At 34.8% G+C, this 23,044-nt stretch overlaps 2 protein-coding genes across 11 annotated transcripts; both read left to right on the top strand.

The window, feature by feature from the left end:
- The first annotated feature begins 1,219 nt into the window (after positions 1-1,219).
- On the top strand, positions 1,220-15,180 carry LOC133831312 (BTB/POZ domain-containing protein FBL11). Of its 10 annotated transcripts, none has more exons than XM_062261564.1 (20): positions 1,220-1,493; positions 1,603-1,653; positions 1,775-1,895; positions 2,454-2,589; positions 2,712-2,761; positions 3,636-3,724; positions 3,812-3,908; positions 4,113-4,149; positions 4,245-4,396; positions 8,862-9,378; positions 9,538-9,804; positions 10,030-10,175; positions 10,852-11,199; positions 11,882-12,125; positions 12,423-12,478; positions 12,651-12,718; positions 13,768-13,848; positions 14,184-14,228; positions 14,337-14,405; positions 14,799-15,180. In XM_062261564.1, exons 1-20 carry the CDS (start codon positions 1,312-1,314, stop codon positions 14,827-14,829), a joined length of 2,787 nt encoding a protein of 928 aa, XP_062117548.1. In that variant the 5' UTR covers positions 1,220-1,311; the 3' UTR covers positions 14,830-15,180. The 10 variants fall into 10 exon arrangements, 8 of the variants coding, with proteins under 8 accessions (XP_062117548.1, XP_062117550.1, XP_062117549.1 ...); XM_062261566.1 differs by having other exon boundaries at positions 14,794-15,180; XR_009892480.1 differs by lacking the exon at positions 14,799-15,180 and having other exon boundaries at positions 13,768-13,893.
- A 1,905-nt stretch (positions 15,181-17,085) lies between these two features.
- LOC133831311 (protein BUD31 homolog 2) lies at positions 17,086-19,789 on the top strand. Its single transcript, XM_062261560.1, has 4 exons — positions 17,086-17,234; positions 18,166-18,267; positions 18,408-18,595; positions 19,421-19,789. The coding sequence occupies exons 2-4, from the start codon at positions 18,174-18,176 to the stop codon at positions 19,574-19,576; spliced, it is 438 nt and encodes a 145-aa protein (XP_062117544.1). The 5' UTR covers positions 17,086-17,234; positions 18,166-18,173; the 3' UTR covers positions 19,577-19,789.
- Positions 19,790-23,044: the final 3,255 nt, after the last annotated feature.

Here is a 23,044-nt window from a genome sequence, read left to right as displayed (position 1 = left end):
GTCCCTGGTGTTTTGGGCGTTACAAGAATCAATATTAGTAACAAGTTTATCCTTAGAGAGTTCATTTTCCATCTTCTTTATCAAACCCACACATAATGAGATCAGATCACGCTCTTGCCATGTAAAGAAACTAACAACGTCTCTACTATTCATTATTGTAATCAGTTCAATTTTCACCATCGTCGTTACCTTGTAAGTTAATTCTATATCTAAGAGGTTGCGATCGATTTCTATAACTTCATAAATATGTTCAACTAACTCCTCAAAAGTGAGGTTAGTTTGTACCAAACTTGATCTTGATCGCGAGCCATTCGAAATCCATTTCCATGAGTCTTCATTATTTTTTCATAATCTGTCACTTAATAGTACAATATTTTTTGATGACATTTGAATAAAAAATATGACAAACAAACAAATATAAATTATTGGTATTACTTAAATTAAAAGATTATATAAGAAAATTAAAATCTGAAAATTCGACGCCCGGTTTGAAAATTCGATAAGTGGTCGAAATAAATGACATGCTGTCTGAAAATTCAACATGTGGTATAAAATTTAGACTGGTGGTCGAAAATATACTACGACTAGTCTGAAATTTAAACAACTAGTCTGAAATATCAGACAACTTGTCGAAAAATTAGACAGGTTGTCGAAAAATTATGAGTTTCCTTATCCCCGAAAATGGTCAAAACTACCATTAAAATTTTCAGATTTTCAAACTTCAAGCTCCATAAAACTCAAGAAATAAACCCAATTCCTTACTGATACTTTCAATCTACTAAATAAAAATCATTTTACACTTTTAATCTACAAAAACAACATCAAATTTTATTTTTAATAAAAACTCATATAAACTAACCTTGTTGGCCAAATTTGTGGAGAGGCGTGGTGGTGACTGTGAAGGGTAGTGGTCCTCGACGACTATCCCAGGTGGTGGTGGCGGTGGCGGCAACGGGATGAGCGGGGTGGTTATGGGTGGGTGAGAGAGATGAGTGAGAAAGAAGAAAATAGTTTTAAAGTTTTTTTGTTTTAATCTAATATTATATTATTTTAAGGGCAATAAGAGTAATAACAAAATTTTATTAATAAAAGAAATTATTTAACTAAAAATTATGTAAATAGGCCATAGTATCATAAAAATTGTACATTTCCACAAATTTCTGTATTGTAAAATGGAAAATTAGATAAAATGCTCTTTTTTTAAAGGAATATCTAAGTAGAAGTTAGGTGTAAAATTTAACTGGTGCGATTATTATAACCAAAATGAAAGCAGTGATATTGTAGTAGAGAAGAGATACTTAGAACTTTCTCATGGCTTCAAGCTCGGACGATGACAATGACTTCATCATTCTCACGATCACCAACTCCAATCAATTTGAGGAAAACTCAGTCTCTGATCAAGACCTTTTCCTCTCAGCCACCGATATCTCAAGCTGGGATTTGCCTTCAATTCTCACTTTTTCCACGCTTAGAGTACAAGCGCATCGAACTAGGCGAGTGTCTTTCATTTCATTTTCTTTACTCGTTTTTGTTTGTTTCCTGCGAAAATTGCTGAATACTTACTTCTTCATAATCTTTTTGGTTTTCACTTTTTATTTAAAGGCTTATTGAACAGTCCTCATATTTCCATGGGATGCTTAGCTGGAGTTTTAGGTAAATTTTTTAAGTTATGCTTATTTTCACATTGTTTTTGCTGTCTGGTTGGTTGCTAAGAAAATTGAGGGTCGAAATAAAAATAATATGTATATTTTTTTCCGGGGGATTTTTTTTGCAGTGAATCGCGGCTGGATCATATTTCGATCGAGTGGGAATTGGAAGCGTTTGTGAATATTCTGAAGTGCTTATACGGTTGCTCAGTCGATGTTACTTTTGATAATTTTCTCAACTTTTATGAGGTAAAAACTTATGTGCTTCTTCTATTAAGTTTAGCAATTTAGCAGGGGAAAAGGAAAGGGGAAATTGAAGAAAACGACGATATTTTGGGTACACGACAACAACTTTAAACGAGTCTCTTGCGTGTGACAATAATTCGTAAACAATGAGAATCTCCAAACAACACTAATATTTCAATTTTAAAAAACTATAAAAACGACATTAACAGACAGTGAAGTTTACCAGCGACAATTTTTTTTCTACAAACTTTAATTATATTTAAACCGAACTCTCTAAAGAACAACAATAACTTGGAAATTCATAATTATGTTAAAAAAAAACCTGCAATAGGATGTATCCTCTTAATTTGTTAAAATAGTATATATACAATACAACGAAATTTGAAATGAAGGAGAGTAATAAATCCTTCCATTTTCTTTTACATTTTACTTTTTGGAACTTCACTATTGTTTCCAATTCCAAAGAATAAAAGTGAGATAATATTTTGTCAAAAAAAAAGTGAGATAATATTGTATTACAACATGTATGTGCATCATATATTTATTCTATTAATATTTCAGGGGGCACTTTATTTTGGAGTCAAGATTCTTCTTGAAAAGTGTAAAACTTGGTTTTTGGAGGTGGTATCATCTACAGTGCCATCACAAATGCAGTTGGATGATTTGATTTACATTTGGAACTTTGGCTTCAAGCATGGTCAGTCTATTTGATTTTCTGATTACTAATGCCATTTCAATACAATTAAAAGATTTGTGTTTGTTAATGTTCAGAGTTTGGTTTAATATTCGGTCTAATTAACAAACTAATATGTATTGCAGCCAACGATTATCTTCCAGAATTGTGTACAAGCTATCTTGCAAAAAATTTTGTACGTGCCAAACTTTTGTTTGCTCATTAGAAGAACTATATGCTAATACATGTGCATCGATCTGTAATGATTCTTGCACAATACATATGGATTTAATATAGTTCTTGTTATTGTTTCAATAAGAACCTCTAGTGTGTTCTTCTCATCATGCGTTGTAGTTGCTCTTGGCACTATGCCATGTACATGCTATGATACCAGCAAGAAAAAGCACTTGAGCAAATTCAACTCTATTTTTCTTAGTAAAAATTAGAGTTTGAATGGGAAATGGGATGATCTAGTCTTGTTAGGATTGTTACGAGCCATTACGAGGAGTTGTTACAGTACCTCATTTATTATTGCAACAACTTTAACTTCTGGTTGACATTATTTGAAAATGAAATATTTTCTGTAGTTCAATATAATAGCTTGAACAAGAATTTTCAATTTAGTTAATTGTACTTTAAAATTTGCTTTCTGATTATGAATTCTATATGTTATCATATAGGAATACGTAATAAACAAACAAGAAAGAAAATGAAGAAACAATACCTGAATTGGACACTTAATACTTCATGCCAATAGTTTGAGAGATTCAGATTCACTTGTGAATTTAGTAGTGTGATAGAATTTTGTTCTTGAACTCTTGTTGTTGCTAGAAGGTGTTTTACGGAATATATGTGTAGATTGTTGCTGTTAAAGGTGCGGCCCTTTACATGCCTAGGCTGGTAATTTTAAGTGACTTATTTGGTGCCTTGATATGTTTCCGATACCAATTTAATTGAAATATGTCGGCGATTTGTGAGATCGGAAATTACATCAAGGGCTTATCGCTTTACTGGTTTATACTTTAACCTGGTTTTTGCTAATTGAAAGTGACAAATAATATTTTCTGCAGATGTGGGCGGTTTCTTGTAAATCTTTTGTGGATGTTCCATACAGATTACTACAAGATTGTGTGAAGCACCCCCATTTGACAATACAAAAGTAGGTTTTTATTTTAGGATAACGGTAGCCTAATCAAATCTGATGTGTAGCATATATTGAGCTTGTGTTATGTCTGTGACCTTACAGTGAGATGCATCTCTCTGATGCACTTTTCATGTGGATTGATGCTAGCACAAAAGATTTGAATAAAATGGAAAACAACTGCACTGACATTTTAAAACAGGTAAAATCAATGTGAATTTAGATTTTTATAATTTGTGCCTTTAAGTGAAGTTTCTGTTTTCACCCACTGTTTTCTCAGTGTTATGTCTCATATTGGCTATTGTGGATTAAAAAGAAACTAGGACACCAAGTGTGATATACGAAGCAATTTTATTATATACTATGAAATATTAATATTCAATCTTTCATCATTGGTGTTGAGCAGATCCGTTTGAGCCTTTTACCATTGTGGTTTGCTGCAGGTATGATCAACTTCTGAATGATATAAACGCACGACAAGATGCTCATTTACATCATCAAAGCCATTAGTGATATAATTATTGGCTTACCTTTTCAGGGAAAAGAAGAAATTGTCATTATACTAAGCTTGTAGATGAAAGCATTGCTTCAGTTTTCAAACTACTCAAAATTTCACCTGCTGGCTCATTACGTTTTCTAGAGGGCGGTGACTTGAAAGATTTTAGGATTCGGGTGACGGAATATTCCAAGGTATTCCTGTTGTAGTCTCATATTTTTCTTGTTGGGGGTTTTAAATATTAATAAAGAACAGGAAGGGCAATTTCTACTATGACTTCAAGTGTTTCCTTGTATAATTGTTTTCCTTTTTTCACATTAGTGATGTAGAAGGTTATAATGTTTTTGATATAATATATTCCCTAGTTTTGCAATTCCGAAAGCTTGGTGGAAAACATACTAGTTCACCGCACACTTGGGTGGTTAAGTTTGATTATTTCTAATACCAAACAAGGCAATATGAAAATGACATGCTTATTATCATATTATTCTGAATATAGTTTCAAATATATGAAAGTTTTGTCATCAAGTTAATATGAATAGTCAATATGTATGTGCAAACTAGGGTCAAGAGAGTGATGTTCAGCTCTGTGGAAAATTAGCCCTTGATAATCTTTATTGATAAAGAATAAGACCTTTAAATAACCACTATATAGGTATAAACAAATCTGGTATTTAATTCCAAATATTCTAGATTAATTACAAATATTCTAGAGTAAATCAATTATCCTAAAACTAAATAATCTAATTATAGTAGCTTTCTAATAATTCAGCTTGGTTTCCTCATTAGAAAGATAGAGAGTAAATGCTTAATATACAATATTTTTTACATCCTCCCTCAAGCTGGTGCATAGAGATTCCACATGCCCAGCTTGCAAACTAACTCGTTGAAACGTTCTATTGATAACCCTTTAGTTAGTAAGTCAGTCTGCTGTTGCTTGTTAGGAATATATACAACACATAGTTCATTTCCATCAATTTTTTCCTTAATGAAATGTCTATCACTTCAACATGCTTGGTTTTGTCGTGATGGACTGGGTTGTGTGCTATGTTGATTGCTGACTTGCTGTCGCTATACAACTTTAAAGGCTCGGTCCTTTGAAGTTTTAATTCTTCAAGTATGCGTTTGATCCAAATTAATTCGCATACTCCTTGAGCAAGAGCTCTGAGTTCTGCTTCGGCACTACTTCGGGCTACCACTAGTTACTCCTTACTCCTCCAAGTAACCAAGTTCCCCCATACTTTAGTACAATATCAGTTGTTGATCTTCTATCTTCAGTTGACCCTGCCCAATCTGCATTTGTGAAGGCCTCAACACCTTTTTCCTCATTCTTTTTGAATAGCAATCCATTTTCTGGTGTTTTCTTCAGATAGAGTAAAATTCTGTACACAGCTTCCAAGTGTTCTTCGAATGGATTGTGCATGTATTGGCTAACTAAACTCACAACAAATGCAATATCGGGCCTTGTGTGGGATAGGTAGATCAATTTTCCCACTAACCACTGGTACATTCCTTTGTCAATTGGCTTCTCTTTTGTTGTTTACACTTGCCTTTTGGTTTAACTGGTGTTGTCACAGGTTTACAACCACTCATTCATGTTTCCTTGAGTAGATCTAGGACATATTTCCTTTGAGACACGGCAATTCCTTGTTTTGTTCTTGCAACCTCCATTCTTAGAAAATACTTCATTGGTCCAAGGTCTTTTACCTCGAATTCTCGGGCTAGTAAGCCTAAGTCTTTCTTGCTCTCCATAATCATCACTAGTGAGTATCATGTCATCAACGTAGACGATGAGAATAGTTACCTTACCCATTTGTGAGTGTTTGAAGAACAAGGTGTGATCCGATTGAGCCTGTGTATACCCATACTGTTTTACCACCTGATTAAATCTTTCGAACCATGCCCGTGAAGATTGTTTTAAGCCGTAGAGAGATTTTTTTCAGCTGACAGCCATTTTTTTTTCCATATCTTTTCTCGAAGCCTGGAGGGATTCTTATGAAAACTTCCTCTTCCAAATGCCCATTGAGGAAGACATTTTTGATGTCTAGTTGTTGTAGGGGCCAATCGAGATTTGCAGTAACTGATAGCAGAACCCTGACTGTGTTTAACTTGGCAATGGGTGCAAACGTCTCGTTGTAGTCCACTCCATATGTTTGGGTGAAATCTTTTTGCAACTAGTCTCGCTTTGTATTGGTCTATCGTTCCATTAGCCTTGTGTTTAACTGTAAACACCCACTTACATCCAACCACATGTTTATATCTAGGTCGATTGATTATTGTCCACGTTGTATTAGTTCCTAGTGCCCCAATTTCCTTGCAGATTGCTTTCTTCCATTCTTTCTGTGAGATGGCTTCAATTATATCCTTAGGAACTACCACTTGCTCGGCGTTTGCTAGGAAGGCTTTATATTTCGGAGTTAGTCAACTATAGTAGACATATCTGGACATTGGATGCAGAGTACAACTTCGGACTCCCTTCCTCTTGGCAATAAATAACTCAGATACAGGTTCCACCATATTAGAAGACTCAACATTAGGAACATCATTAGGCAAGATGAGATTGAGAGAATGATCACTTACATTAGGAACAGTCTGTGGGTCAGACTCATGAGATGTTGGAGCAGTAGTTGGTTGTATTACGTGATGGTCCTTTGATCGCCGAGAGTAAGCTAAAATTTCTATAGTTTGGGGATGAGATTGTTGCTCAAATGTTCCTATTTCAGATAGAGAAGGAGATGAGAGATTGATGTGAATAGTTTGATCAATTTTTGGGACAGCTTTAGGTAGGCAAGTATCCCAACTAGAAACTTCACTCAGTCCCTCCTTGAAGTGGAATGTTGGGATTAAAAGGTTGTTCTTCATTGAATGTGATGTCTAAGGAGACATACATAAGTCGAGTAGAAGGATTATAGAATTTAAATCCCTTTTTGGTAGAAGAATAGCCCAAAAAAACACCTAAGAGCATGTGGATCAAATTTGGATCGGTTTGGACCTAGAACATGGACACAAGTACAACCAAACATTTTTAAGGGGAGATTAGAAACAAGATGAGTATGTGGATATGTTTTAAGAAGGATAGAGAGTGGAGTGTGAAAGTTCAACACTCGAGAGGACATACGATTGATGAGGTAGGCAGCGGTAAGGATAGTCTCACCCCAAAAATACTTAGGGACAAATGTGGTAAACATTAAGGCCCTAGCAACCTCCAACAAGTGTATTTTTGCGCTCGGCAATCCCATTTTGCTGGGGTGTGCCAACACACGAACTCTTGTGAATGATGCCATGAGATAGAAGATGATCACCTAAGATGGAATTAAAATATTCAGTGCCACTATCTGTGTGCAACACTTGAAGATTAGCATTGAACTGATTTTTGATCATAGAATGGAAGTTTTTAAATGTCATGGCAGCATCAGATTTCTGTTTAAGAAGAAAAACCCAGCTAACACGTGTGTGGTCATCAATGAAAATGATGAACCATCTAGTATATGTGGCATTGGTTATTCTAGATGGTCCCCATATATCACCATGAATAATAGTAAATGGTTGAGTTGATTTGTAAGGTACTGAACGAAAAATAGCACGTGTATGTTTAGCAAACTGACAAATGTCACGAAACAACTTAGGAAATATATATTTTAAATTGGAAAAACTAGGGTGTCCTAGCCTATAATGCTACTGCATAATATCATTACTACGAGAAGCAATACAACCAGAAACGAAAGTTTTATTTACTTGAGCAGGAGGAATCAGATCAATGTAATACAACCCACTACATGCCTTTGCACTCCCAATCGTCTTCCTCGAGGACATATCCTGAAAAGTACAACAGAGTGGTGAGAAAGAGGCAAAACATTGCTGATCTCGTGTGACTTTACTGACAGAGAGCAGATTACACAATAGATTCGGGACATGAAGAACATCATAAAGAGTAATAGAGGGGGATAAATATATAAACCCTTTGCCAGCCACAGAGGAGAGGGAACTATCAACAATCTTAATTTTTTGAGTACTTGGACAAGGAGTGTATGTAGTAAACTGATGGGACTGACCGGTCATGTGATCCGAGGCCCTTGAATCTACAATCCAGGTAGAGTTTTGAACATTTGAGGCAGCGAAGGTACCTGGATGTGAAGAGGATGATGGAGCATATGCAATAGCATTCTTGGATGTATTAAGCAACTGATGGAGTTGGGTGATCTGAGTTGGAGTGAATGGGAAAGGCTCAGATGGAGCGGTGATGAAGGGCTGGCCTTCCGAAGGGGCATGAGCAGAGGAGCGAGGTTTCCAATCAGAAGAGTTTTTGGTGAGAGTGGCCATAAGGAAAGAGACGAAGGCTAAGAGAAAAAAAGGAGGTTTTGAAGTTTCCAGTTTAGAGGGAAATCTCTGATACTATGTGAAAAATTAGCCTTTGATAATCTTTATTGATAGAGAACAAGACCTTTAATTAGGTGGATAAACAAATCTAGTATTTAATACCAAATATTCTAGATTAATTACAGATATTCTAGAGTAAATCAATTAGCCTAAAACTAAATAATCTAATATACTATATTGGAAAGATACTCAGTAAATGCTTAATATACAATATTTTCTACAACCTCCATGTTCTTTGCTCCCATTATTATTATTTTTACGTAGTTTCACAACACTGTGCAGAAGCTGAACCTTTCAAGTTGTCCACAGATAACATCGGCAATACTACTCTTGTCTCTGCTTCCTTCTTTAAACTGTACAGATTCCATGTTAAGGAGTAGCGTTAAGCAGTTATTGACTAAGCTTGAAAGTCTTGAGAGAGATCCCTACTTAATTTCACAGGGATTGTTGCCAATGTTATCTTTTGAAGCAGTAGAGGAAGTGGATATTTCCAAGTGTGACAAGCTGCATCTTCGAGCTGCCATCGAATGTTTTTCCATGTCATTTCCATCATTAAAAATATTGAAGGCAGCTTATTTGTTGAATTTCAGTATATCATTCTTACGTCAATTGGTGCTAAAATGTCCTGCAATTTGTGAAGTGGACCTAGCTGTTGATGTCAGTCCTATTATATTGGAAGTTTCAAATAATTCCTTAACTAGTGGCGTCAGACTTGTGGACGTGTCACCTCTTCATACGTCCAAAGTGAGACTTTCAAATATCACAAAGCTTACACTAGAGGGCCGAACTGAGCTTTGTGGTGAGACTATATTCTGTTTTGTTTGTTTTATCAACTTTCTTGCTATCAAAATACTTAGTTCACTTAGCTAGGGAGACAAAATTATAGAAGATTACATTTGATTTGTTTTTTTTTTCTTTCCTACCACTGATCTAATCATCATTTGTTCTTTGTTTGCAGATTCTGATCTCTTGTATATTGCTAAATTTTGTATCAACTTACAACACCTGAACCTTAACGGGTGCACTACATTAACAGACGTTGGCATGTCGAATCTTTTACACAGATGTCTTAGATTGAAATCAATTCTTGTGTGTCATACTACTTTTGGATTGAATTCTGTTCTAGCTTTATGCTCCGACTTTCATGGTTATGATAATACTTCGACTCAAATTTCAGTGTCTTTGGCATTTAATATTCAGACACTGCATATTGGTGACTGCAAGTGTAAGCTTCATTTTCTTTGTTTATCGTGCTGTTTGAGGAAACCTTTCTTCCAAAACTGCTCCTTTGTCTCAAAGTTTTGAATTACAATTCTTGCTAAAATTAAGATTTTTTTTTCTTATTTGTGGCACTATGGGTTGAGATATTCTATAAATTGAGTTTATTTCTTTTTTTATGGTTTAGCCCTTAAAGTCATGGCACCCTATAAAATAATTTTTTTTTCCTCAGGCGTTGACGAAACATCTCTTCTAAAACTTCTGTCTGAAACACAAATGCTGAAGAGTCTTTGTTTGAGGGACACTCACATTACTGACCGTGCTCTTTGTAGTATTCATGGTTCTTCCTTGGAGATGCTTGATGTTTCTAATACTATGGTTAGTCACTGTACTTTAAAATCCGAAATCTTGATTCCATGTAGTGATTGAAAGTATCATCCTGCATACTATCATTTGGAAGTTACTTGATCATAAACTTTCTAGATATTGGCTAGTTCAGTCTGATAAAGAAATATAGAACCAGAAAGTAGGATGCTTTATTGGCACACTAATTAATGACACCTGAAAAGTGACCAGTGGTCAATCAAATTTTTCCAAGAAAGCTACTTGTGATAATAGAAAGACTAGTTAATTGTTATATCAATAATTTGTCATTGTGAGTGTCATTCTCGTAGTCCCTATGCATCTATAAGACAATATGTCCACCCGCATTCACAACTACTAGTGTGACTGACACAAGGTATGAAGGATAATGAATTTTCTCCATCCTAACTGAATCATACTGATCTACAATTTTGCACCTGAGTGCAGTTTTTTAATAAAAAATTATTTTACTAGATAATGGATTGTACATCTAGTAAGCTCTGTACCTGTCAATTGAATCAGGTCTTGGTAAAATAAAACTACTGTTTTACTATTTATTAATAATTATGGCATCTGGCTGACAAATTTTAGTTCCTTTCACTCTTCATCTTATCTCAAATTTGTTAGCTATATACATCATTACTCAGAAATGTATCTTCTCTAAGTGAAGGATATTTTCCTGAGTTTGTAGGTCTCTAGAGAAGCTTTAACACATATTATCTCTGGAAATCCTGGTTTGAAGTGTTTAAGAGTAAAGGGATGTAGGAATTTGTTTGAATACAAAAGCAATGCTGCAATGGGAGAATTTTCCTACTTAAATTCTTGTGGGGAAGTGGAAATTGCTCTAGGCAAAACTTGCAGATTGCAAGAAATTTCCCTTGGATGGGGATTTTCTCACTTTTCTATGGAAGCTCTGAAACCTGCAATAACGTCACTGAGGAAGTTAACAGTGGGCTTGGGTGCATCATTAGGTGAAGCTGCACTGACAGAACTACCTTCTACTTGTCCTTTTCTAGAGTCTATAGCTCTTTATTTTCAGGTATTACTCTCCAAAAGTCTTCGAGATACTTGCTATTAATTTATTGTTTTTTGTCGTGTATAGCTCATATATTCAGCAGATCTGAACACAATAAGTATATGTATAGCTATAAAACCTAGTCACATCAACAAAGCATGTCAAAACTGATTTGCTGATATAAGCCCAAAAATATGTTGAGACATCTATCCAGAACTTAATAATATGAGGCAACATCTCTCAACACATACTATTTCAGTGGTTTGTTGAAACATATTTGAGTTTTTCTTTAGTACTAAAATAAAAACCAGGCACTTGATTCCCTGATTTCCCCAAACTACTTTAGGTAAATGAACTTTGCTGGAGATATGCTTCCCATATAGTCAACAACTTTATCTAATTCTCTAGTATTGCTATCTCATTGTTTAGGTTAGTTATTCTCTGAGTCCTTTCCTGGATTTTCTTTTGAATCGGAGATAAAAAATATATCTTACATGAAGATCACTTTGAATCACTGGGTCACCACCTCAATTAAGATTGAGTGTCAGGTCTTTTGAGCCTCAATGCATCCATTGTTTCGACAACTATTGTTCACACTTGGCCAATCCATTAGCATCATTCTTTCCCTGTTTAAAAGAAATATTTCTCAGGCACCAACCCTCTTACAAAATAATGTAATATGTAGACTGATATCAGTTCTTTACAGGTAATATCAGACATTATTATTGTAAACATCTTGGAATCCCTGAGGAACTTGCAAGTCTTGGCTTTATGCTATTGTTTTGGCGATATATCCTTTGTAGCTTTCAAGTTCTATATGCCAAATCTGAGAAAGTTGCAACTTGAACGGGTAAGCCCATGGATGACCAATGAAGATTTGGTTATTCTGACACAGAGCTTTCCAAATCTTGCTGAGTTTTCATTGCTAGGGTGTCAACATCTGAATTCAGGTTAGTAGTTTTTTAAGCATAGTGTACTATTATATTTTCTGCAGTCATCAATTATTACATTTAAACTTCTTTTTTCGTCCAAATATTTTTCTATACCCATCAATATCATCTATATGGTTCAGAAAACAATACACTTTGGATGTACCTCTTAATAAATACTATCTTTGCTGCCGTGTTTTATAGAATTTGTGCTGCTTCATTGGCTTGTGGGAGTGTTTCTAAAGAAAATTTGAAAAACCAAATCTCCAGAGTAATACAGAATTGACACCACCCCCTCCCCATTTTTTTTCTTTTCAGATTCGCAACAAATCATCTCACATGGATGGCCCGGCTTACTTTCAATCCATTTAGAGGTTTTGCATCTTCAAATCTCTTATGACTGGATAACAGATTCTGTTGTCTTATCCATGTTTAATATTAAGTGCGTGAAAAACACTTAATTTATTGAAAATATTTTTATCCTGACTTAATTTTTTTTAAGAAACATGACATATTTACAATTATCGATAGTGTAAATGTATTCAGGAAAAGGATATCATTTATAGGAGAACTCCTTGCTTTGCTATTGCCAGTATTTCTCAATTCCTTAATTGGTAGGCTATTACTGTAGTGAGGTCAGCGGCTTTGTCTTCTTATTTTTTTTTCTACCTTGTATATAGGATAGACCTATAATGAACTTTATGACATGTTTGGATGCTTTTGAGGGGTATTGAAATCAATAGCAGAGCCCTGTTGAGGAGAGGGGTGCGATTTTTTTTTTAATTAAAAATCATTGCCTATGTCACAAGGTGTTTATTTTGTTGTGGGTGTTTAGTGGTTCATTTGTTTGTTGTTTTGGTGTTTTATTTTGTGAAAATCTATTAGGTCTAATCGTTATATGCTTTTAATGTTGTTTATGAAGAAAGTTTCAAGTATTTTATGTCTCATGCCTTAAACTAAATTTCTATCCCAACCCCCGATCAGAATCAGAGTAAATTATTGTTTTTTGACATTGTGGTTAATGTGGTCTGCTTGTCAATTATGCTAGTTTATATTTTGATGAGCACTGCAAGAAATTAGAACTTTTAAGTCTAGTGCTTCTGTCTCATGTACTTGATCTGATATCTGATAGGGTATCCCTGCAATTTCAGCAACACAAAGCAGTAGCAATAGGGAAATAATGAAGAAATTTCATTGAATAAAAGAAGTAACAGGATTTCGAGAGCCTGTATTCTCTCCCTCTACAATCTTACTCAGATATTCCCCACCCCTTCCTTACTCTACTGGTCCTTATTTACTAACTGACAGGAGCACACTAGCAATCCTGTACTTGACCGTAAACTACCCTTGCCCACATAACAAACTTGTCCCACCCCTTTAATTCTCTACAGTTTCTACACTCTCCTCTGCTGACTTGGCAGTCTTCTCGGCATTTCTTTTCTTCTGTGTGTACACATAGGTTAGTGGTAGCCTATCAATATCCTTCTCTCTTTCTGCTTTCCTCTTCCTCATATTCACAAGTCATAACTAGTTAACCTGACAAATTGTTTTGTGTTTCTAGAGGATTATCTTGAATTAATATGAAGTCTTCAGGTGTGGTAATGCAAAATTTTGATGCAATGGTCATATTAATGCTGTTCACTTAAATTCATTTCTCATTCAGGAATGTGGAAAGATTACAGCAAACGGGGTTTCTTCTCTTCTTGAGTGTGTGGCTCTTGAAGATCTGTTGTTGCGACATACTGTGAGACTTTCCTTCCTCCTAATTTTTCCTAAATCCCAGCATCTGGTACTTACAACCATGGTCAATTTTTTTTTAAAGTACTTTTTCTATGAGAAAGTAGGGTTGTGTCTATTTGAAAGAACAGTCTTTGCTATTCTTGTGTAGATCGCACCCCATTATGTTTTCAATCAAATAAATTTACTCATGGAAAACACTAATGGCTTATTCTTTCTCTTTTACGGACTTGTAGCCAATAATTACAAATGTTGAAGATGGAGCTTTTCCATTTTTTTTGGAAATTTCTAAACATCCCAACACATTCATTTTTCTGGGCTGAATTTTCCTGCTTTATACAGGGTCATGGGATACAAAGGAGCTTCATTCAGGATGCTGCTTCAAAAGTAAGAATATAATAGATGTCGTAACACTTTTTTTTTTGGTTTCAATCAAATGAATAGTGTTTATGGAGTAACATAAACTAATATTATAGCCTTTCATGATGACTACAGATGCCGTTACTTAGACGAGTGTCACTGGATTTGTGTGATGCTAGTGATGGCTACTTCGATATTCCACCGGTAAGTTGTGAAATAGCTGTCTTGAAATTAAATCATGTTCTAATGTTCTTACTAATCACATAATGAGAAGGTGATGTGTTTGAACAAGTTGAAAACAAGGCATCAAGTAGGTATCTCTTCATAGCTTATAATTCATAATCTTAGCTACACCCTAAGCAGCCATATCTGAAGGGTAAGGAAAAACAAAGGTGAAGAATGAAGATAATTTACTTTATTCCTAATTCCAAATTCAATGGAATATACTTAAAAAGTTACTCACCTAAGGAGATGACAAAAAAGTAATAGGCCCTAAATGAGTTGGGATGTTATTGTGGGGTTTGGCCAATGTGATAGCGATGTTGAACAGCTGTGAAAATCAAAATTGAATCTGTTCTAATTTTTTGTCTAGCTCAGGATGACGAAAAGAGTTATTTACGCTTTGTGATGATAGCACGATGCAAATCGATGGAGTGTGGTTTAGCTTTACATTGTCTGGAGCCTCGAAGAAAGCGAGTTCACAAAGAGACGTTATTGGTGTCGTGGACCAGTGAAAATGTCATCAGTAGAGTGGTGAAGGAAAGGCTGTAGGGGTTTTGAATGAGGTGGTGGAGCCTCAATAAGTTCATCACGAGCTCATGTTCAGTAATAGGTGAAGTTTTGCTGTTTACCTACCAACTTAACTTATTGATATTTGTTGAATGCTTTTGTTAACTTGTTGTATACGAAATGAGCACAAAAAATTAGTCAAAATAGAAAGAGTAAAATTTTCTTTACTAATAAATTGCAAGTTCAAGCATTGTAACTAGTTCAAGAATGTTCCATATGTATTATTTATTCTAAATAAATAAACTCCAAGATATTTAAAATTTTAACTAAATTTCTTCACACTTTTTTTTAAAAAAAATTTCATTTAGTAAGAAGTTTGAAAAAAAAAAAACCTATTTTGCATCCCTATACTTAAAGAAGAGTCTATAGAGAAGGGGAAAATGTGGGGTTCTATAAGAGGTTGTATATTTCCAGTTTGGGAATAAAGGTTTGGATTGGAAGGGCATTTCCAATCTATATGTCTAAATGGTTAGAGAGACCTTGTGAAGAACAAGAGATTAAGAACTATCTTTGAAAGTGATGTTGACAAGGCTCGTGCACCATATGGTTTTCAATGGCTTTTCACCAAGAAAACTTGGGAGATTATTAAGATGAATTGATCGAAGTCTTTACTGAATTTGCAAGGGATGAATGGTCTCAGCAGCTCCTCTTATAGTTACAAAATTAATTTAATAATGTATTTATATGTATTTTAAGTCGGCCTCGTGTGATAGTGATGTTGAACATATATGAAATCAAAATACGATCTGACTTTGTGAGAAGGGCTTTGAGATAATAATGCAATGCATATTGATCGAATGTGCTGTATGTTTGAAAAGTCTGAATGTAATTGGAATTGAGTATAATTTGGAGTAATTATTCAATTTGACTGGTTTGTTTACCATGTAATTATATAATAATTTTGTAATTGGAGGTAATTAAGAGTTCTCAATTACAATCTCTAATTATCATAGTCTTATGTAAATTATGTGTAATTATTAATTACTATTTGAATTAGATATATTATATATTTTTTATTTTCTAAAAATAATCTACTCCATCCGACTAATTTTAAATAATATTTATTATGTAATTTTTTTATAATTATCAACTGTTTCACCAAATATGATAATAAGAATTCATAAATAATTAACACTTGACATCAAAATACATTATATTTTAAAATATAATATAATTACTTAGATATATAATTACACAACTGTTTCCAAACATATACAGATTTTGAATGAGGTGGTACATACATAGTCTTGGCGATCACAATTTTCTTGAAAATAATAATGTCATTTTATATGCCAAAAGACCACAAAAGATTAGTAAAAATTAAATGATTAAATAAAGGGAATTTACTTATTTGGTACCCTGTATTTTTATAAAGTATCGTTTTGGTACTCTTTTTTTTTCAATAATGTTCATATGTTACCCTTTATTTTAAAGTCATACATATTTGGTATCCTAGACTTAGATTTGATTAATAAATTTTTTGACAATATGACCAAACTGCCATCAGTTATATGTAATTAAGTAATTAAATTTGAATTTGAAACTTATACAATTGATAACAGTTTGATTAAATTGGTAAAATTTTATTAATTAAATTTGAGTTTAGGGTACCAAATATGTACGATTTTAAAATACAGGGTACCAAATATATACGATTTCAAAATATAAGATACCAAATGAACATTATTGTAAACACATGTACCAAAATAATACTTTATAAAAACACAAAATACCAAATGATTGCCTCCAGTTAAATAAATTACATGAACTTCTGTAACTAGTTTAAGGGTATTCTAGACTGTGTCTTTGTTCTAAATAACATCCAAGATATTTATAATTTTAATTAATTTCCTTTTACACCCCTAATTTTTTTTTTCATTAAATATATACTTTTTCTTACAAAGCATTTTTATATTTCATTATACTTAAAAAAAAGGTATTTGATACTGTTAGATATATTTTTTTTAAATAAAAAAGTTCATGAAAAATTTTAATTTTTATTTCTTCAAACATAAAATAAGAACAAATAAATAAAAATAGTATTTAAATTTAATGAAGTTGTCATTATCAATAATTTAAAATTTGAATAATCCCTAATATTTATATATTAATCGTTTTAAAAATACGAGTAATTCTAAGCCCCTTCGACTCATATTCTCTCTTCCCTTTCATCTTCTCGTTTTCTTACAGTGTCTCCGCCGTGAGTGGTCGCCTCTCCGCCGCGATTTGTAGCTTCAGAGTTGGGTATGTGTGCTTTTCATTAGTTGTTCATTAAGTGTGGAAAAAGTTTGATGTTATTTTTTCTTCTTTGGTATCGATTTGTCTTGAACTGGGGGTTTCTGGGGGTGTAATTGGGTATATGAGGTTGTGAAGTACAGGTTAATTTATTTTTTGGGTTTGTTCAATTTGGTTCAATTGCTTTGGTTTTTGAAGATTTTGAAGATATGGTTTCTGATTCAACAATAATTTTGAGGGTTTTGGTCGATAGAAGTAGAATACATTTTAACTATTTGGGTTTGAGGCCTTAGAAACCCTTTATATGAACACATGATTGTTTGGCTTTTAAGAATGTATGATTAGTCTGAACAAGAACAAAATAAAATAAAAATAAAGGAAATAATTGAAGAGAAAGGGAAAATCTGGAGATGAATCAAAGAGTCACAACAGTTCGATAATTCATATCACAGTTTTGTAACACAGATTTATTCTATATCTTCTTACAATGAAAACCCGATAGGAAACCTTGTAACTGCCGCATAAACGTCAGTTTGATGTCTATCAACCTTCAGTTTTTAGCTTTACCGAAGCTAGTATTCTTGGTTTAGCCTATAGAGATTTGATTGAAAAAACTAACTTTGGGGTTTGAAGTTCGAATTTCAAATGCGTTCTGATACGTAAGATGTGTTCTTATTTTGATTTGGGTCTTAAATTTTATTTGCATAAACTGAGATGGGAAATTGTGGTCCGAATGTAAGCTGTGTGCAAATTGGGGTTTTGTATAAATTGATTGTGTTCAATTTGGGTATTAATTTTGATTTGCATAAACTGATTGGAATCAATGGTCAGAATGTATTTCTTTCTTGTATATACCGGGATGGGAAATTCTTGTATCAGTTAATTTCAATGGAAAATATTGTAGAGTTTTGTAATTTATTTTTGCACTTCTGATTTGCAGATAGGAAAATGCCTAAAGTCAAAACAAATCGTGTCAATTACCCAGAAGGGTGGGAATTGATTGAGCCTACTCTTCGTGAACTACAAGCAAAGATGAGAGAAGGTTGATTTTTTTTTTTCAATACATTCTTAATTATTTGTACATATTTTCTCTGTTTTATGAACTTTTCGATGGATAAAATACTTCGGAGTATTGACAAGAAAATCATGAAGCTCACATTTTGTGTATTTTGTACTGGGCAGCTGAGAATGATCCTCATGATGGCAAGAGAAAGTGTGAGGCTTTGTGGCCTATATTCAAAATAGCACATCAGAAGAGCCGTTACATTTTTGACCTTTACCATCGGCGAAAGGAAATATCTAAGGAGCTGTTTGAGTTCTGTCTAGACCAAGGTTATGCGGACCGCAATCTGATTGCAAAATGGAAGAAGGTTCGTTTACAGTATACTCTATATGAACATGAAACTGTTTGCACCTGCTAAGATCGTAACTTGTATTTAAAAAATAGCTGTTAATCTTACTTTATAAGACTAACTAAGAATATAGGCTTGAGCATATATGTGTGAATGGGATTGAGTTTTGTGCCGTTATGTGATGCATTCCATTCATCCCACATATGTTGAATCAATAATTGGATTGATCGGATGGTTATTAATTATTGAAAGTCTGAGCATATCACACCAAATTTAGAGTACATTAAATCTTAGTCTAAATACATAAAACAAAATCTGTAGTACATAACGAGATGCATTCCTTTTTTACAAAAAATGGATAGCTTCCACTTCTGTATATAAAAATATATCAATGATAACAATAGTATGGTTTCCCCTCTTTGCTTTTGTGTTTGGTAGTAGACGACATCCTTGCCTTTGCAAGGAAAAGTGTCCAGAGGAACACTTTATGCTTTTGTGTTTGACAGCAGAAGACATCCTTGTCTTTGCAAGGAAAAGCGTCCAGAGGACCAGAAGCTGAACACTTTAACTTCTGAATTCTTATCATGAGCGCATATGTGTAATTGTGTGCGGAGATAATAACAATACTAAATGAATTTCATGGGCTACTTATTCACTTGTAGTAACGATAAATTTTTGCTATAAATTAAAACTTGTTCATCTTTCTCTTTATATTATCAAAACTGTCCACGTTCCTTTTTTTTTTTTTTGGCTTTAAATGCAGGCATGCCTTTCAAGCTCCTCTCTTTTTCTTTGGATTATTTAGCTTCCATATTAACTTCAATGGTTTTTGTTGAATTGCAGCCTGGTTATGAACGACTCTGCTGCTTAAGGTGCATGCAGCCTCGAGATCATAACTTTGCTACCACATGCGTTTGTCGAGTGCCGAAACATCTGAGAGAGGAGAAGGTTATAGAGTGTGTACATTGTGGTTGTAGGGGCTGCGCTAGTGGAGACTGATCGGCTTCCCTTTCTTCTGAGTGTAATATGTGCTAGAATCGTCAATTATGGTTACCTGTTTTGCTGGGCTATGTTTAAACTCTTCACTGATCTTAATCCTTTTTCAAACTGGACCTTTTGCAACTGTTTTTGCTACTTCTCTTCGGTCATCTTCTTGTTGGGTACAATCCATTCTGTTAATTAACCATCTGTAATCTAGCTGTAGTTTGAATATCTTTGTTACTTCTTTGCCCTTGATTTCCATATATCTTGCAACAAGAATGAAATTGACTTAAGGGGCATTACCTAAGGTACTAGAAAAGGGGTTTATTAATTTGAAAAAAGAATGCGAGGAGGTGGGATGTGTGTATTGGTTGAACACTCATCATCAGTAGTGGAAAATGAATGGTGTATTTGGTTGGAGGGAAAGGGTTCAGGTGATTATCGATTTTCGTTAGTAAACTTACTCTTGTTTGGAGTTTTTAAGTATGATTAGTTTTATTTGGGAAATTTCACTTTTTATCTCTAATAATACCTAATATTACCAAAAAATTCCAACATTAATAATATTTTCAAATTAATGCTAAACTTTCCTCCCATACCCAAAATACCCCTTCCATTATATCAAAAAATCACAAAACCTTCTCTTCCACTCTCCTCCCTCTCTCTCTCTCATTCTCACGAAATCATACACAAAACCTACAATTTTGTATAATTTTCTTGTCAAAATCATTGTTAGCCATCTCCATTGTCTATGTGAAGTCGTTAATATCAAAGACAACATCTATTTTGAGAGTTTTTTGAGGAGAAAAACCATGGGTAATAAGATTTTATATTTTATGTATTGGGTATTATTTGTTTACATTTTTTTTGGCTATTTTGAACAGATTTGAGCCTATATTGGTGTATTTTTCGGGATTTTTTGAGAGATTCCGCGATCTGTGTTTTTCTGGGTTTTCTGCAACTTTTTTGCTCGATATGAGCTCGATAATGGTTCGATATGAGCTCGATGGTATGTAGAAGAAGGTCTTGTAAGAGCTCGATGTGAGCTCGATTATAGCTCGATAGGCTTGGGTAGTAGTACTCGATTGTGCTCGATGGAAACTCGATAATGGTTCGATAAGGGTTCGATGGGACCCTACAATATCTGAGCTCGATAGGTTTAGGTTTCTCGATATGTGCTCGATATGAGCTCGATAGGGTTCGATGGAGGGTTTATGTTCGGTTTTGAGAAATTGTAGCTCGATAGTGTTCGATAAGAGCTCGATGCTAACTCGATAAAGCTCGATGTTAGCTCGATAAAGTTCTTTTTTAATGTATTTCTGAAAAAATGACAGTTTTCCTGACAATTTTAATGTTTTTTTTTCCAACACAGGCTCTATTGTCTACGTTTTTGTATCCTACAATGGTGTTTGGGAATTACAAGGGAACAAGTGGATTTTCAAGGACCCTCAATGCATGGTGATACCGATGGAGGATACTGTAACGTACTTGCAACTTCTTGACATATTGCACAAGGAACTTAAAGTTGATAAATAGATTTATGAGTTGAAATTGGAGGTTCCTTACACTTGTGGCGACCAACCGTTTACACCAGTTCATGTTGAAAGTGATCTTGGTGTCCGTGCATTCTTAGGAGTAACATCTAAAGAAAGGTTGGCCTTGTGTGTCACTCCTGTTAAAAAGATTGTCATTGCAGACCCATAATCCACTCCCGGACCTGAGGGAGCAGCCAGTACTTTAGGATTTCCTATTACTGACCTGAGGGGCAATCAGTATGAGTACAACCCCTATGTGAATGATGATCCGGTAGCTGAACACAATGAGGACTTAGGAGACAATTCAGTGGATGATGATCTATTAGCTGAACATTTGCAAGTAGAAGAAGTACAAGAACAACCAATACGTCATATTGCACGGACGAACCCACCAAGTCAAGGACGTCGAACACCTGGCACCAGCTCTAGTCGTCCTGGTGGAACAGAATATAACTATACAGGGAACATTTCAATAAATTCAACAGAAGATCACAGAAAATGGAGTGCTCCCATGTTTACAAAAGAAGATATCATAGCTTGTAGTCGTTCTGAATCACCCTCATCCGGTGTAGCATTGGGGGAATTACATCTTGGGAAGACATTTGAGAACAAGATGGAATTGAAAACCAAAGCGGCTCTCTTTGCAATGAAGAATAATTTTGAGTTTATGGTAAAGAAGTCTAGTACTGATGTGTTGTATATCACCTGCAAGGATCCTGATTGTGGTTGGAGAATAAGAGGGAAAAAAGTAGCGCGATCGGAGATGTTTGAGATCACTGTTTATAATAGTGTACATACTTGCTCACTAGAATTGCGACAAAAAGACCACCGTCAAGCAACACCTTCTGTCATTGGGCACCTTATCAAGAACAAATATGCTACTGATGGCACTAGCTATCCACCAAACAGCATAAAGGAGGATATGAAGAATAATTTTGGGATCGATATGAGTTATATGAAGGCTTGGAGATGCAGAGAGAAGGCACTCGGTTATGTCAGGGGGACACCTGAAGAATCGTACACCAAGTTACCTTCTTACCTGTACATGCTGCAGCAAAAGAATCCAGGTACGATTACTGATTTTGTCACAGATGACGGTCGCTTTCTTTACTGTTTCTTCTCACTCGGAGTTTGTAGAAGGGGATTTACATCATGTCGTCCTGTTATATGTGTGGACGGCACTTTCTTGAAGTCAAGGTACGGTGGCCACATGTTGTGTGCTGTCGCATTGGATGCGAATAACCACATTTATCCAATTGCATTCGCGATTGTTGACAGTGAGAATCATGCTTCTTGGAAGTATTTCATGATGAAATTGAAGGAAGCCATTGGAGTTGTTGATAATCTGTCTTTTGTTTCAGACAGGCATGCTAGCATTATTCATGCTCTTGAGTTGGTCTTCCCTGATGCCTACCACGGCGCATGCTACCATCACATAAGTATGAATGTAATCGCTAAGTTCAAGACCAATCACTGTCACAAGGAGATGTATAATGCGACATATGCATTTCGGAAGTCAAAATTTCACAGGTTCTTCAATAATATAAAGCAAATGGATCCTGCCATAGCTCAATATCTCGAGGGTATTGGCTTCGATAAGTGGACTCGTGCATACTTTCCTGGGAATCGATACAATGTAATGACAAGCAACTACGCTGAAAGTTTCAACAACAAAACCAGAGACGCACGAACCTTCCCAGTCACTACTTTTGTGGAATTCATTCGTTTCACAATTCAGTCATGGTTTGCCGCGCGTCGTGAGGAGGTAGAGAAGTGCACATCCAAATTAGCAACAATATATGAGAAAGATGTCTCAGGCATTTTGGATGATGCAAGGTACTTGAAAGTCCATCCTCTTGGACAGTTTGAATTTCATGTGGTAGACCCAGAAGGTGATGGTGAGGCGAATTTGATGACCAAATCATGCTCTTGTGGTCAGTTTCAAATAATG

This window comes from Humulus lupulus, chromosome 4 (assembly GCF_963169125.1).
Source record: "Humulus lupulus chromosome 4, drHumLupu1.1, whole genome shotgun sequence".
NCBI classification, from domain to species: Eukaryota; Viridiplantae; Streptophyta; class Magnoliopsida; order Rosales; family Cannabaceae; genus Humulus; species Humulus lupulus.
The sequence above is the reverse complement of the archived record's forward strand: the minus strand, read 5'-3'. Positions and strand labels throughout refer to the sequence as shown.

Coding starts and splice junctions, on each gene's coding strand:
- LOC133831312 (XM_062261561.1), top strand. CDS start 1,312: ATGGCTTCAAGCTCGGACGATGACAATGACTTCATCATTCTCACGATC. Junction 4,150..4,244: donor ACCATTGTGGTTTGCTGCAG/GTATGATCAACT, acceptor TTACCTTTTCAG/GGAAAAGAAGAAATTGTCAT. Junction 4,397..8,861: donor GGGTGACGGAATATTCCAAG/GTATTCCTGTTG, acceptor AACACTGTGCAG/AAGCTGAACCTTTCAAGTTG.
- LOC133831311 (XM_062261560.1), top strand. CDS start 18,174: ATGCCTAAAGTCAAAACAAATCGTGTCAATTACCCAGAAGGGTGGGAA. Junction 18,268..18,407: donor ACAAGCAAAGATGAGAGAAG/GTTGATTTTTTT, acceptor TGTACTGGGCAG/CTGAGAATGATCCTCATGAT. Junction 18,596..19,420: donor TGATTGCAAAATGGAAGAAG/GTTCGTTTACAG, acceptor GTTGAATTGCAG/CCTGGTTATGAACGACTCTG.